General features: G+C 37.7%; 1 protein-coding gene across 3 annotated transcripts in view; it reads left to right on the forward strand.

The window, feature by feature from the left end:
• The window catches only part of LOC137294088 (apoptosis-stimulating of p53 protein 1-like), a 117,734-nt gene that overhangs the window by 28,835 nt on the left and 73,174 nt on the right, over positions 1-15,725 (forward strand). For all 3 annotated transcript variants that reach the window (XM_067825031.1, XM_067825030.1, XM_067825029.1), the window contains exons 2-3: positions 5,095-5,239; positions 6,082-6,273. In XM_067825031.1, coding sequence (XP_067681132.1) covers positions 5,095-5,239; positions 6,082-6,273 — 337 coding nt within the window. The remainder of the gene's footprint in view (positions 1-5,094; positions 5,240-6,081; positions 6,274-15,725) is intronic.

The raw sequence follows: 15,725 nt of genomic DNA on the forward strand, positions 1-15,725 counted from the left end.
TCATACCCCGTTCATCCAATTTCTTAATTTTATCACTTCTACAGATGTTTAAATTTAGTTGAATTTGTTTCTATTCATCCTGTTGTCCCATACAAAAGAGGATGTATTTTATCCTCGTGTCCACAAAAACCATTGCACAAAACCCATTTAGCTTACATATGTCTCTCATAGAAGTTCGTATAGTGTGCATCTCATATTTTGTTTTTGTTTTTTATGTTTGTTTTTTTTCAATGTTTACAGACATTTGAACTTAGATAAATTTTGTGGAATTTCTCTCTGATGAATGTGAAATTGGGGATTAAGTCTATCCACTTCTCCACAAAAAATGCACAACAGAATTGATTAAGCATATACATGCATTTCATTGGGACTCGAAAGGTGTGCATCTCATAGTTGCATAGATGTTTACTGAACCTGTTTAATAGAAATTAATCACCAGAGTACTGTCAGTGTAGGGAAAGAGACATCTGTATCCCTGGACACAATTTGGTCTTGTTTCTTTTCTGTAAAATAAGACCCTATCTTAGTCATAACTGGATCTAATAAATTAACGAATATGATTATTATGGTTAATGCAGGCTACTTTCCTAAAACAAACTCTTTAAATAAATATTCATTATATATACAGAACAACTTAACAGCATTTATAAAACACCAAACTACATATCAGTACCTCAAAATACTAGTGGGTTATAAAAAATGTTAAAACAGCATTCTTAACACATTCACAATGTGTTATTGCCTGTTATTCCCTGATACTTGGACCTGTGAAGGTCCCGGGGTAGAATAGGCCTTCAGCAACCCATGCTTGCCATAAAAGGCGACTCAGCTTGTCGTAAGAGGCGACTAACGGGATCGGGTGGTCAGGCTCGCTGACTTGGTTGACACATGTCATCGGTTCCCAATTGTGCAGGTCGATGCTCATGTTGTTGATCACTGGATTGTCTGGTCCAGACTCGATTATTTACAGACCGCCGACATATAGCTGGAATATTGCTGAGTGCGGCGTAAAACTAAACTCACTCACTCACTCTCTGAAACTAGAGAGCATGTTTCATGTTATCTGCAGTCTCCTTCATAGAAGACAAATACAGTAATGAAAGAAGTAATCTTAATGCCAAGATGCTTCTTCAAGACATACTGCTTTGTTAAACAGGTTGCATGTAACACCCTAATAAATAACGTACCTTGTCCCAAGACATTTGCTTGTGGCAAGGTTCACCTGTAATTTCATCACACAATGGGACCTTTGTTTCATCATGATTATGGAACAGCTTAACCCATAAGAATGTTTTAGATAATTTCCCACTCGGTTGCCATAGCTACGCTTATGTTTTATGAGAAGTATGTCTAGGGTTTCAATTAAGCTGTTGTACAAATTACTTTATATATATAGGCTGTCTCACCACCAGGGCCTCCAAGCCTGATCAGCCAGCAGGCCTGGCAGTCCTTCATCTTGAACCATGTGATGCAATCTTCCAAATACATGCTAGTCTGTTGGCCTGGGACTACAAAATTGCAGTTAGGACAATTGAAAATATTATGGTTTCTCCTTGACTAGTACCATTTGAAGGCTATAATTTTGAACTGATTTTCACTGTTTCACTTTTGTTTAAAACTTGAAGTACAAAATTCGGCTGAAAAATGGTATTTCTTTTTGTCTTTTTCAAGTAATTGCAAGGTAGTTACAAATTCAGATGATGCATGTATTTTTATGAAATCCTGATTTCATGTTGGTCCAACAGGAATGGTCTGAAACAGTTAACTCTCAGAGAAGACAATGGTGGGTAATGTGTTAACACAGAGGAAACATGGGAATCTGTGATTCAGACCAATGATTAGCTGATCCTGTCCTCTGTCCTGACAAAGGTGGACAATTGCCAGAAAAGAGGGGATGATGGCAACTTAATGAAGGAACTGAAACAAGTAGGCCAAGATGAAAGTGATGATTTTATGATTTTTTTTTTATCAATACATGTTCTGGATAAAAGCAGTTTGAAGAAAAACTATGCTAAAATTCAATTTCAGCAGACCTACTGACGCTTATGTATTAAACTACAATTCAGGATATCCTTCAGGCATGTACAGTCACCTCTTCTATCTGGGCAATTTGTAAATCATCAGAACCCATACCATGCAAGATATGCGCAATATCACAGCAGGATTTAGCTAATAGGCTTACTGCCAGCCAGTGTGAGAAGTAGGTGGACTTTGTGTCCTGGAATACCTAATGAGCTGGTAGAACTCAGTATCATATGTTCGGGGGAACACTGAAGCCATAGTTTATCAGAGCTGGAGACAATTTTAGAACATGGGTCTATTCTTGACATGTTATATACCCTGAGATCTCAGCACTATGATTGTCATACGTTTAAGAGTGTTGTCATATTAGAACTACAGTTGTTGTAAGAGTTAATTAGTGTCTCACAGTTTGGACTGCCAGTGCAGTGAAGACATCTTCATAAAACTGCCTTGGAATGTTTAAAACGTCTTCACATACAAGTATATAGGCATCAGTGATAATCACTGTCCTCATAAAATTTAACAACATTGATTCAGCATGTTTTGTTTACGATTTTATTTCTTGTTGTATGGATCCGAATTTTGTATTTCTCAAAGAATAAGAAATGCAATTCAAATCAATTTTCACCATTCAAAAAAACAAAACTCCTTTGTGTTATTGGCCAAAAACATAAACTGACATGAAAAATAGTTGTTGACTGTTTTTTGTGGCATATACACTTAATAAATTGTCAGAAGTAAAATACTTTAATATCTGGATGGAATATTACTTTGACTGATATTAGTTTTATTTTTTGTCCTGCCAGCCTTGGCTTTTCTGAGGACAAAAATCCTAAAAACAAGAAATAAAACTGGTCTGGCCTTAACGTCATGTAGGTTGGACTGTCAGAGCTAAGACATGTATATGGAACATTTCCTTGGAATGTTTGCCTTGGTATCTTCATAAAATCGAAGCAACAGTGATTCAACATGTTTTGTTTGTATAAACAATGCCATATACACAATGTATATTGTGTATGTATATCAATCTTTAAATATTTGAACTTATTCGCTTGCAAGCTTCTGTGCAGCTTCCATGATTTCGGAACTCATAATCTCATTGACATTTTCTCTGAACTTTTTTTATGCATCAATAACATTAATAATTGATGTTGACTAATCCAGTTTAAAAGAGTTTTAAGTCATTTCATGCTAGACTGGTGGAACCGTGATATAAAAACAGCTACCCTGAATGCATGGTAAATTTGTATGTTACCAGGTACACACATTTTTGTAATATGAGACAAGCTAATTGCTTTTACAGACAAATTTTCAAAGTAAAAGTTTATCATTTAAGTCATTAACTTGAATACATTAAGTTATCAGAACTTTCTTAATGCATTATAAATGTTGAGAGGTTGATTGATTTGAAATGTATCATTTAGTGTGAAGACAAGATCATGTAGCTGCAGGTCTCGCAGCCGAAATGGAGAAAGATACGCATAGTTATTTTGACTGCTTATGATCTGGTAATGAGCCAACTATGATGATAAGCTCAACTAGTTCTCATATTTCTATAGTGCTGTGATACTGACGGGAGTGGTTGACATTCACAAATATATCTTAGGAACTTAGGATTAGTTCAAATCCTTAATTTTCAGATAATATCAATATTAAAAGCGTCCTTATATAAGTGTGGCATCGTCAGTGTCCCTTATCTAGATTTACCTATTTTTGTAAATCCATGGACTTGTCACACTGGAGAGTCTGGATCAAGACTGCAAGAGGTTATATGCTGTAACTGTCTACACTCCAAGTTATTGATGGGATGAATGCACTTGGGATGTCTTTACAAAAAATAACTGGGTCAGATCATACAAAAATATTTGTGAAAAAACATAAAAGAATGTGTGTGATGTGTAGTGCAGTGAGAGATGTTTGCTGTAGTGCTGGGTATCACACACCATGTGAGACATTCAGTCATATCCATAACAAAGGTTTAACATGCTGGGTATAGGTGTCTCCATCTGTGAATTCTCTGTGTTTTCCTGGGCGGTGCTATGTCGCTCAGCCATGTCAAAAACTGTAATCGTGGTTTCAGTTCAACATTTATCCTTATGACGTTCTTAAGTTTGCCTGGGCATAATGTGTGAAGGATATTTCTTGTGTCCCCTACCATGATATTACAGGAATATTGCTTATGTGGTGTGATCTATCTCACTCACTCACTCACTCACTCACTCACTCACTCACTCACTCACTCACTCACTCACTCACTCACTCACTCACTCACTCACTCACTCACTCATCATTACTAGTAGACATATTCATGAAGAGCATTTTGCCATTGCAGGGGATATTCATGATTTTGTCTTCTTGTTAGCATTGAATTGTTGATGACAAATATCAACTAATAAACATGTAATTGTATGGATAAGTCGTTAGATTCAGGAGTTGTATTTTGCTCGATAGAGACTCGGTCTCCTGAGAATAATGGGATAGACTTGTACCAAGAGTTTTAGCCTATCATTAAAATATCCTGATGGCCCACATGGCTTCAGTGTAATGAAGTCTGTTTCTGATGCCACGACCAGTGTTATTTATGAACCCCAAGTAAAACTTTACTAAAATCATCTTCCCAAAGTGTGTGCAGATGTGATACTGAGTGTATGGCCATGATAGATTGTTTATTTGTTCATAAGAATTGGATTATTTCATCACTCTTTGCTCATGCTCACATACTGACCAATAGGAAGATTAACTGACTTAAGGGAAGGAAATTGTTGGCACGTAACTTTTTGATTAACCAAGACTGTAATCAATACTGCATGTACTACAAGTTTGCAATACTTTTATTGAGTTTGGTGGATTGATTATCTAAGGTCAAAAGCTGTGTAATGTTTTTGTTTTACAATTTCATTATCAGGAAATTTTGAAAGGTTAAGTTATTTTCCCTCTGAGCAGTTTATTTTGTTTTGAAGACTGACAAACTGAAAGAAATTTTAATGCGAGTTAAAGTGGGATAATAGTACGAGTATAGTTATCTCCCTTTCACAGTACAACACAAAATACATGTGAATGTTTTCTCCACAGATTATTCTCCGAGTTCACTTGGGTGATGATGCGACAAGTGTCGAGGTTCCTGTCACCCCCGATTCCACTGGTCAAGATGTCATTGACTGTGTCCGGGACCCCAGCGTGCAGGACTGCCGCCTGGTGGAGAGGTGGAACAACTATGGTGAGCCAGTAGGAGAAGCTTCCAGGAATACATGCTTCCAATGATTAATTTTATATATTCTGTGAAATTGTTTTACATTTAATGGACAGTCTGCCTTTGGAGTTTCATTCAGGGCTGATGAGATTGGTTTTGGAAATTGGATGCAGTGGTTGGCCTGTATTTCTTATGCTCATGTCATCAACCACAGGTTGTCTGGTCCAGCTGTGTTTATCAACAATCTCACTCCTTGAAGACCTGGGTTTGTTTCCCTATATTTTTGAAGCTCAGTTTTGGTGGCCCCTCCCATGCTATTGTTGGAATATTGGTAAAAGTGCAGAACTCACTCACTCACTCACTCACTCACTCACTCACTCACTCACTCACTCACTCACTCACTCACTCACTCACTCACTCACTCACTCACTCACTCCTCCATTTTCTTCCAAATTATTTTTTTTTCATCTGCCAAAACAATTGCCCTTTATCCATATCCTTCCAGCACTCTCATGCTGTGTTTCACACTCTCCCTCTTTTATAAATCATGAGACCAACACCCTACAGGCAAGTTTTGAATGCTACCTCTCACCTCACCTCACCTCACCTCACCTCACCTCACCTCACCTCACCTCACCTCACCTCACCTCACCTCACCTCACCTCACCTCACCTCACCTCACCTCACCTCACCTCTCACATCTCACATCTCACATCTCACATCTCACATCTCACACCTCACCTCACCTCACATATCACCTCACATATCACCTCACCTCACCTCACCTCACCTCACCTCACACCTCACCTTCACTGACCCTCACCAACAAAGAAACCAAAGGAAAAATACAATTAGTTTATCTTTCACAGAGCGGGAGATCAACCCTGAGGAGAACATGTCCATCTTGCTGGAGGCTCATGGAACAGAGGAAGAGGAGGTAAAGATCTTCCTCCAGTATGGCAGTGATGCCATAACGGACCCAGCAGACAACAGAAAGTATGGCAGTCCCCATTCCTCAGCCAATAGCAGCCCCATCCCTGGCCGAAGCAGTCCCCTTGTTGGTAAGTCAGTTGTATATCGGTATTGGGGATCTGGTTGGATCTATTATTGTGAAGAGGTGCACCTTTGTCAGTTGCTTGTCAACATTTCCGAAAGTTGAGACAAGGCCTCTGTTGCACATAAGTGTTCAGAAATCATCAGCAATGACGTAACTTTCTTTTAATAAGATGCTACAGATGGTTCATGTTTCCAATTAAGGCTTTTAGGCAGCAAACTGCAGCAGCAACTGGTGTTTCCAGTGATAATTGACCTGGGTGAAGAGAGTGAGAGTGAATCTGATAGTGAAAGTAACTGAAGTCTGCATTGGAATGTTGGGAAACTAAAATAGAAAGCATATGACAGTATGAACAATTCAATTAAAACATGAAATGGTTGCTTTTTTGGGAGTGTTGTTTTTCAGGACAAGTTGTGTAACGAATCCATGAATCAATGCATCTCACAAATGCAATGTTATTAACATTCTCTGCTCTCCTATTTCATCAAGTTATCTGTGACTATATGGCTCCAATATTGCTGATGTGACATTAAGTTTTAACTCTCTCTCACTCCTCAAGTTAATTGGACCAGCTATTTGTGCTATTTGAACTCCTGGGCCATGCATATGTAGAGTAGCTTAGGTCAAGGTGAACATTTCATGTAAGATGGTGGAGAAAGTTCAGTGTATTTCATAAATGTAAATTGTGTACATGTTCCATTTCTCAAATATTACTCTTTATCCTGTGGGTGTATCTTGGTTACATGTAACAAAACTGTAACGTTATCTCAGGGATGAAAATTGGGTACATGTTGCAAAATAGCATTGTTTTTAGTACTCTCCCCTGTGGATGTGTCTTTGGTTCTTGTTATATATATTGGCTAAAATCTGCCAATACACAGAGCTGCTCAAGATGTCACTTCACTGCATTGCTATTGTCCACATGAACACCTCAGTCACTTTACGGACAGCAGAGATTTTACTTGTGTGTCTTTTGTCACATGGGTATTGAAGAGTTACCTCCCTTATCATGGTGACCCATCTCAGTGGCAGGTTGAGTTGAGATTGTCTGACACGCTACAGTTTCAGTTTATTTACGACTAGCAAGCTGCTTTACCCTTTTAAGATTTATAAAGGATGTTATTCTTTGGTTATTATTTGTTTACATTCAGTCTTTTGTCTCTTTGGGCAAAATGTGAATGAATATTGATCTGATAAAATGTCTTATTTTTATGGATATGGGATGATCAAGTGGTCATCCTTTCAATGACTAATGACGCTTCCTCCATGAGTGTCCTCTAGTGTATGCTCACTCTTCCAGAATATATGTTATTTTTTATCCTTGGTCTACAAATGTAATTTTCAATCATTATTCCTGTAATATTATTCCCTGTATTGTTTCTCGTCATTTGTGTTATATTTATCAGTCTGATGAAAATACCACTGAGGACATTAGAGATGGCGACGGAATGTCTTGTTTCAAATGGGATTAATGAGTCCTGTATGACCTAGGTTGGCACCAGTGTGACTTCATTTGGGTCCAGTGTGACCTGTACCGGATCCAATTTGACCTAGCTCCAGATCGTGGTCCCAAGACCATATTACATCTCATCTCTGTAAATATTGCTAGAAATATTTGCTGTTTTACCCCGTACTGTCCAATGTAGCAGTTTGTAAACTACCAAACAATCCATTGATTGACATTGTAAGCATCAGTGTAGTTGGGATATAATTACATGCATCCAGCAAGTCAGCAAACCTGGCCACCATGTCCCATTAGATGCCACTTGCATTAGGCTCTGGCTGCTGAAGACCAATATAAACCTGCACCATGAGTGTAGAGTTAATCCCTACTCACTATACGTATGATGCATGACCCTTGCTATAAATATGTTTCATCAAGATCCTCTCTTTGAACTGTTTATGTGGCTGTTTAACCAAATGGTGACTCTTAGATATATCCTTAGATACAACTCCTGAATATATCCTAATATCTTAGAGATATTTTAGACTAAAAAGTTACTACATACTTATTGCTTGTTTTATGAGAGAGGAAACATAGATTTATCATATGAATATGAAGTAATGGTGTGTGTTAAACATCGGCTTGTGTGTCCCCATGTTACGCTGTCTTGTGTTGTTCTTGTGTTCACCAGCCATGACATCGCTGGAGTCTAAAAGTAGCATAAAACTAAACTCACACTCTGGTTTGCCTCCCAAGGATTGCACAATGTCAGGGTAATTTGTTGCCCATCGAGCCATTTTTCTAGACAAACCAGTAATTCATATTCCATCCAATGTCCCACAGGTACCATTACACATATCCAAAAAGTCAGCAAGCCGATCCACCCCATCCATTAAGTCACTTCACATGAGAAACAGAGGTTTCTGGGGACCTGTTACAACACAGTATCTTCACAGACTCTGCAACCTTTTCACTTTTCTTCAACTCGTACAGATGTCATGTTTCACGACTAAATCATATTCACAAGTTGAAGACTGTGTGGTGCTTCTCATGGCCAGTGAAAGGGGTTCTCTCTACTCCTCCATATTGTCAGCATACTGGTGTGGTGTAGAGAACAGCATGGAATGTTTGAGATATACTTGGTACATATTTACTGAGGGCTAAGTGACTGTTGTCTGTATCCAACATCCATATGTACAGAGTTGACACCTCAGGCGTAAACCCAGGAAGTGATTGGGGGAGGTGGGGGCTGTACTACTGTTGATATATCAGTCTCTCTTATATTTCTAAGCCTCACCTGAACAAACAAGGATTATTGGCCAAATGTTGCCAAATATTATGTTAAATTGTTTATTTTAGCGTGTCCTTTCCAGAGTGTCCTGGAAGTAGATATACATATTATATTGGTATTACACTGCTTCACATTCTTCAAAGGATCTAATATCTCTGAAGATGATGGCATTGTTTGTTGAAGGGGAGACCATTCTGAAAGCTCATTTCCAGTGCATGGAAGAATGTAATTTGAAAAAATGTAACATTGTAGTGATAACCCCTGAGAGACAAGTTTCTTTTGAATCATCAGATGACCCAGGTATTGGTAGGTTAGCCATGTGGAAGACCTGGGTTTCATTACCAACATTCTTGTGTCCCCCCACTGTAATATTACTTTTGCTGGCATAAAATTATACTCGCTCATAGAGGATTTTTTGGCTTTCATCTTCTTTTTACTCTTTGATACAACATTTCAGGGCTTGTTCTGGCACCATCAGATGGGGCCAGTTACTGTTCATCAGTTTTACCTGGTGATGGGGCCAGTTACTGTTCATCAGTTTTACCTGGTGATGGGGCCAGTTACTGTTCATTGGTTTTACCTGGTGATGGGGCCAGTTACTGTTCATTGGTTTTACCTGGTGATGGGGCCAGTTACTGTTCATCAGATTTACCTGGTGACCGAACCAGTTACTGTTCATAAGTTTTACCTGATGATGGGATCTGAACATTGTAGTAGCAAAGAAATGTTGTAGCAAAGAATAAAAAGAAAATGAAACCCAAATAATTCTCTATCTTCATCAAAAAGCATCTTCTAAAATGCCAGTCAAGTATCTATACTCACTCAGCAAATTAACAGGACCTCATTTGAGGATGAGATAAAGCGGTGGACACAGTCATAATGTCGCAAAGTCTCTGGCATGATGTCATGCATGGAGATCATCAAACTAAGTTCCTTGGTTGAATCCTTGACAGAAAATCCAATGAAAAATTACTTAGTGAGCATGTAAACCACTCAAAATACAGTACAGAACACATTTGTATTTAGTCATGTGACCATAGATAATCAGTTATGACATTTCAGATTAACAATATTCATACTAACAAATCACTTCATAGTGTTATATACAGTTGGTAAATGGTAAAACAAATGCAGTTGTTATAGTAACATGAAAATGGAGTACACTGGAAGCTGTCTAAACCAGCTGGAACTGAACAAATAATCCGGTTTAGACAATGTGCCGTATTGTATAACTGATGATAAATGTACAAGCCATGGAAGGGACTGAGATTTTATGTCAGTGTTGACAACTTGCCGGATTGGACAGATGCCGGTTGTGACATGTTCCATTGTACATACATGTAGGGTAGACCATTACTCCAGCAGGAAATCAATCGATTGTTGTTTCTCAGCTAACTTGCCGATCATCTGTTTAATCATAAAAGGGCAGATTTTGTTGTAAAAACATATTTACATCATATCACCACATTTTATATGAACAAGTATTTTGATAACATGAATAATCTTTAAGTTTTTGTCACAAATAGAGACTTCAAACATTGTACATCTTTATGTAATGGGATAATGTCAGGTGTTTCATTTTGTCCTATAAGGACAATGGAAAATAACGATTTTCGTTTTAAATGACTCTCATATCTCAATGGACAGTTTTTCTCAATATCTTCAATATCTCGCAGACCTTTTCTAACATTTTGCATTTAAGATACGGTGGTATAAATAGCTCCTAAAAAGAAGTCATGCCTTTCTTCATTAAATGTTAATACCAAGTAAAACCCCTTCATCTGTACATTACAAGCATCAAAAGAAGTTATCATAATGAAAGCTCTGATTGCCAGTTCGACACAGCACACTAATATGGCAGACGTGAATATTTGAAAGTGAATATTTTGGTAATATGATCACAAGTGTTAATATAATAGGGAAAAGAATGCGCTGTATTTAGTTCCAGAACTATTATTACATCGGTGGATGTTAGATGGATCTCAAAAAGGTTTAGTATGTCTTTTTGTGAGTTTCAGTTTCATTAGTGTTGTTTAGAGGAGACCATCCACAGTTTGTGGGCCAGACAGACAATTAGAGGGTGTGTTGGAACTATTATGCTGGTGTGTTAAACCATGACAAAGGTAGCATCAGTCCAACAATAGGAATTGTGCTCCATGAAATTGCTTAATATGTTGTATCCTGACCCGGCATTGCCATCACATTACCATTCTGGAGCTGTTCAATTGGAAAATTATAACCTGGTGTAATTAGCGGCCATCTTGAAGCCTTTCTCACGATCCCTCTGTGTCCAGGTGTTGGAGTGGGGAGGCTTGTGAGGTACTGCAGATCAGCCAGACTCTTGCCGGGTTTGGTGTCATTACAACCTGGGTTGTCCGGTGCATTTTGTACCATTTTGTAACTGAGTGTAAAAACCAGACCATTTTTCAGGTCTTTGATAAGGCATAGAACAAAGATGGCTAGGAACCTATTAACATATGATTAACATGTTTGTAATTGTCTGGAGCAACATCTTAAAATCCTATCTTTGTGTTCTGTTAACAAAGTACCTGTAAAAAAAGACGTAAATTTGCCTAGGCAAAGTGCTTTGAAAAATGTCAGCAAACTTTAATTCAACAGTCTGATTTGTCAACATTTAGACCCTGAATATAACTACAAAATATGAATATGAAAATAACACATTAATCTAACTATGCATGTATTAACGTTTCCCATAACTGTCAATCTGTTACAAAATTATTGTTTAAGGACCAAAATGAAATATTTTAATGCTCAGAAAATTAAGAGTAGAGTATACTAATTTCCATATAAGGATTATGTCTCTATGCTGGTATCAAAGCAGAGATATTTATGACAATTACACTTGATCTACTGTAAGACAGGCTGGAGTGCAATTAAACCGTCATAACAGCAGGCCAATCCAGCAATCAGTGTGAGCTGCAGTGGTCCACCCTACTCTCCAACCGTGTCTATTTGGAGACTTCTATCAGACACCACATACATTCCTGCCCTAATGGACTGTAATAAAGCCATTCACACTGGTGATAAAATTATGTAACGCCATTAATGACCTTGGTTTACATAACAGTTGTGACTGCTCTAAGACATTGTACAAACAGTCCAGGCAATATTGTCCATATTCCCCTCCCACTCAAAAGCTTTCTGTGGCCGATGACCTTTGTCCATTGGACATGTAGGTGGCGTCTCCAAGGTTATGCCTTGGAAATAACAAAGCTGATAATAGATACCTTTTGTGTTTCTTTAGAAGGTTGTTTGAATGAGGATGCTCCTCGAGTATCTTTAAGAACAGGGGATAATAAGTACACTGTCAAACTGGAGACTTTGAGGCATGTTTTAAATCCATGAAAGAAGATCACCACCAGTTAATCGATGACATGTGACAGGATAATGGCAGGTAATAATGGTTGTTCTCTTCAACCATGCTATTTTCAGACATTAAAGATGGAATATGGTTTCATATGACCTTTTTTCAGAAGAAATAAATGTTTCAAAAGAGATACATTTTGATTTGAAAATAATACCTATAAACGAGGATTTTTGTGCAAATACATTGTAATGACCATATTTTAAGATGTTATTCCTCCTGGGTAATGAGCTTGGTCTACAAATAATGTTCTATTTATTTTCATATGGAACTCGATATGTCATAAAGACTACCAAATTCATCATGTTGCTTAACATTTTAGCTGTATCTAATGAGAACCATTGTCAATAGTGTTAGATTTTTGTGTCAGAAGATTTCTTTTGATTCCAGAAATATATTTAATGAATTGGTGTTGATATTTAAGGTAGTCATGATCATAACAAATGGAATACTTAAGATTGGATCAGAGATGTCCAGTAAGAATGCAGTAGTGTGAAGTGCGTGGTTGTGGTCGATAACCCAAGAGGAACGTCCAGCCTACCCACAGAGCGAGTAATAGATCGGTGATATATCTTTACCAATGACAAATGACAGGCAGGAAATTAGGTGGAAGAATGCCCAACTTAGCAGAATATCTATTTATTCTACAATTTATTTTCTCAGTGTCCAGCGAGCTGTATCACAGCTTAGGGCCATGGAACCAGAGACCATTGATCCGAGGACTCAACAGCTCCCTCCTTAGAGTGGACACATGTAGGACAACTATTGGAAATTCTTACTCCATATTGCTGGTCAAACACTGACTCATTTAGATCACAATAGCTGTCTCCACAGTGAACACGTCGCAGTATTCACTACATCTTATAGAAACTACGATCTATAAGGTTTTGTAGATTGAAGGTCATACCACTGGGTGTGTTATGTTGGTCAAGCAAATGATCATAAGTGTTTCTGGTATCTCTGTTTTACTTTCTGTCAGAAACATGTTTCATCTCATCAATACAGCACAAAAAAACTCAAGGACCACCCATTTTTCCTATTGATTTAAACTGTAATATCAACACACTAATATCAAGAAATGTGGATGAATTTGTTTTTTCTGTTCTGTTTTTTACTGAATGCATTAAGTTAATCAACGTTTCTCACACAGAGTCCTTTGATGTGTTGCCATGTTTGACATCTTGACTCATCAATTCAACACAAAAGAAGATAGGACTGTTTGAATCTTTCGTATCAGTATAGTTAAACTGTAATTGCAATGTATGAATATCTAGTATTTTCATATTTAAGGATACGATGTGAAAACTACTTTATTTGATAACAGTGCATTTGAAATTTGACATTCTCAACTCATAACACCAGTTCATTTCTAAAATTAAGCGCTTCTAGTGATTATCACCTCTAGATATATATTCAATTTAAAACAGGTTTTATATAACTTGCAACTCATTTCGTTGCTGAGCATAACAAACACCAAAACCTGCATGTTTATTATTCAGTTATATATGTGTTATTTCTTTCTTGTCAGATTATTTCAAGTATGTATTCAGCTCTTGGACCAGTGTACAGGAGCTTCATTTCTACAAGCCACTAAGCTTGTTCTGCTTTGAGGGAATAAAAATATGTTTAAACCAATACATTAATATCCACAAAAAAATGTAAATTATTTATTCTGGGTTATATTTAACTGAATGGCAAGATTCCTAGTGTATGGTCTTGTGTGACAAATCGGCTGAAGTGAGAGAGTCCTAAGACAGGTTACGATGTTTGGCAGCTTGACTCCTGAGACTATTGTCCTGCATGACAACAAAACACCTGTGGCACACGTGAACTCACCTCCAATGAGAACATTCATTCAATGCTGCCACTGTTCATCCAGCAGAAAATGGGTACCCAGTGGGATAGGTCATATGGCTATTGACCATCTATCAGCAGCTTGGGTTATACAAAGTGATAACATCCAGTATGTTGTATACATTTAGACCATACCCATGCAGGGTGGAGTTAAGCTCTAAATAAATAATAAGCTCTAGATATGTTATTTTGTTTGTCTCAGATCTCCAAAGCTAAGAAGATTGTGTTTTGTGACTGTTGGTGAGATACCATAAACTGATACTGGTATATGGTTTCGGTATCAATGAGCCCTAGCTCCAGATCACCCTATACAGGATCAATTTGTGTTGTAGATAAGACTTAATCTTGGATCACCTCCCACATGTTTGTTTATGTTGACAACAAATGGACTATTGATCCCTTATGTTCTGCTTATGTATATTTTCTGTTTGCAAGACTTTGAACTAATGTATCTCACTTCCAAAGAGTTTACAGACAACAAATGATTATTATTGATGAAAACTGTTATCAATGTTTCAGCCATCTAAATAATTGATGTTGCATCATTAGGGAAAGTTTCTTGTTAGAGTAAGTAAATGAATAAATATATTGTTACATGTAATACACTCTGAATGGTACAACAAAACAAAAACTGACAAAAGTTTATTGAGTATTGATATGTGGTAGGCAATCCTAATCTCAAAAGATCAGCCCTGCGGAGAAATTGGCAATATCTGCTGCATCAAATAGGATTTTCATCACCTGTCAAACTGGCAATCTACTGGACCTGGAATGTGCCCGCTAGTTTTGTAGAGGAGGTATTTGAGGCTATATGTTGATGGTGTTAAAAACATGGCAAGCACTCATATCAATATATACTGATTGACAGTGTGCTTTTCATCTTTGCCACTATTACTGACAAAGTTTTCCATTCTATATATATTCTACATGGCTATCATCTCTCATTTCCTATAACTTCCATGCTTGTTGCCATTGCCTTTTCTATATGTAACTTGCCTCAAATACAATCTTTTGATTTATTTCATGATCGCTTTTTGTATCAAGTCTAGAGAATAGTGGTTGTTCCAGAGTGTAGAAGGTTGCTGTGGCGACAGATAACCTTTTGTTTCATGTAGAAATAACCGTGAAGATCTGTGTTACGATTGGTTGTGATTCAAGAAGTGGTTAACACTACCGGGTGATCAGGATCACTGGCTTGGTGACACATGACACCATGTCCCAGTTGAGTAATCAATACTCACTCACTCACTCACTCACTCACTCACTCACTCACTCACTCACTCACTCACTCACTCACTCACTCACTCACTCACTCACTCACTCACTCACTCACTCACTCACTCACTCACCAAAACAATTACCCTTTGTTGCTACCCTTTCAACACCCTCTCATATGGCGTTTTCCACGCTCTCCCTCGACCCTGCTGACATCTCCACAGTGCAATGACTCCATCAAAACTCCAAGGTGTGAGTCCTTCAAGGACA

Source organism: Haliotis asinina, chromosome 8 (assembly GCF_037392515.1).
Source record: "Haliotis asinina isolate JCU_RB_2024 chromosome 8, JCU_Hal_asi_v2, whole genome shotgun sequence".
Classification (NCBI taxonomy): Eukaryota; Metazoa; Mollusca; class Gastropoda; order Lepetellida; family Haliotidae; genus Haliotis; species Haliotis asinina.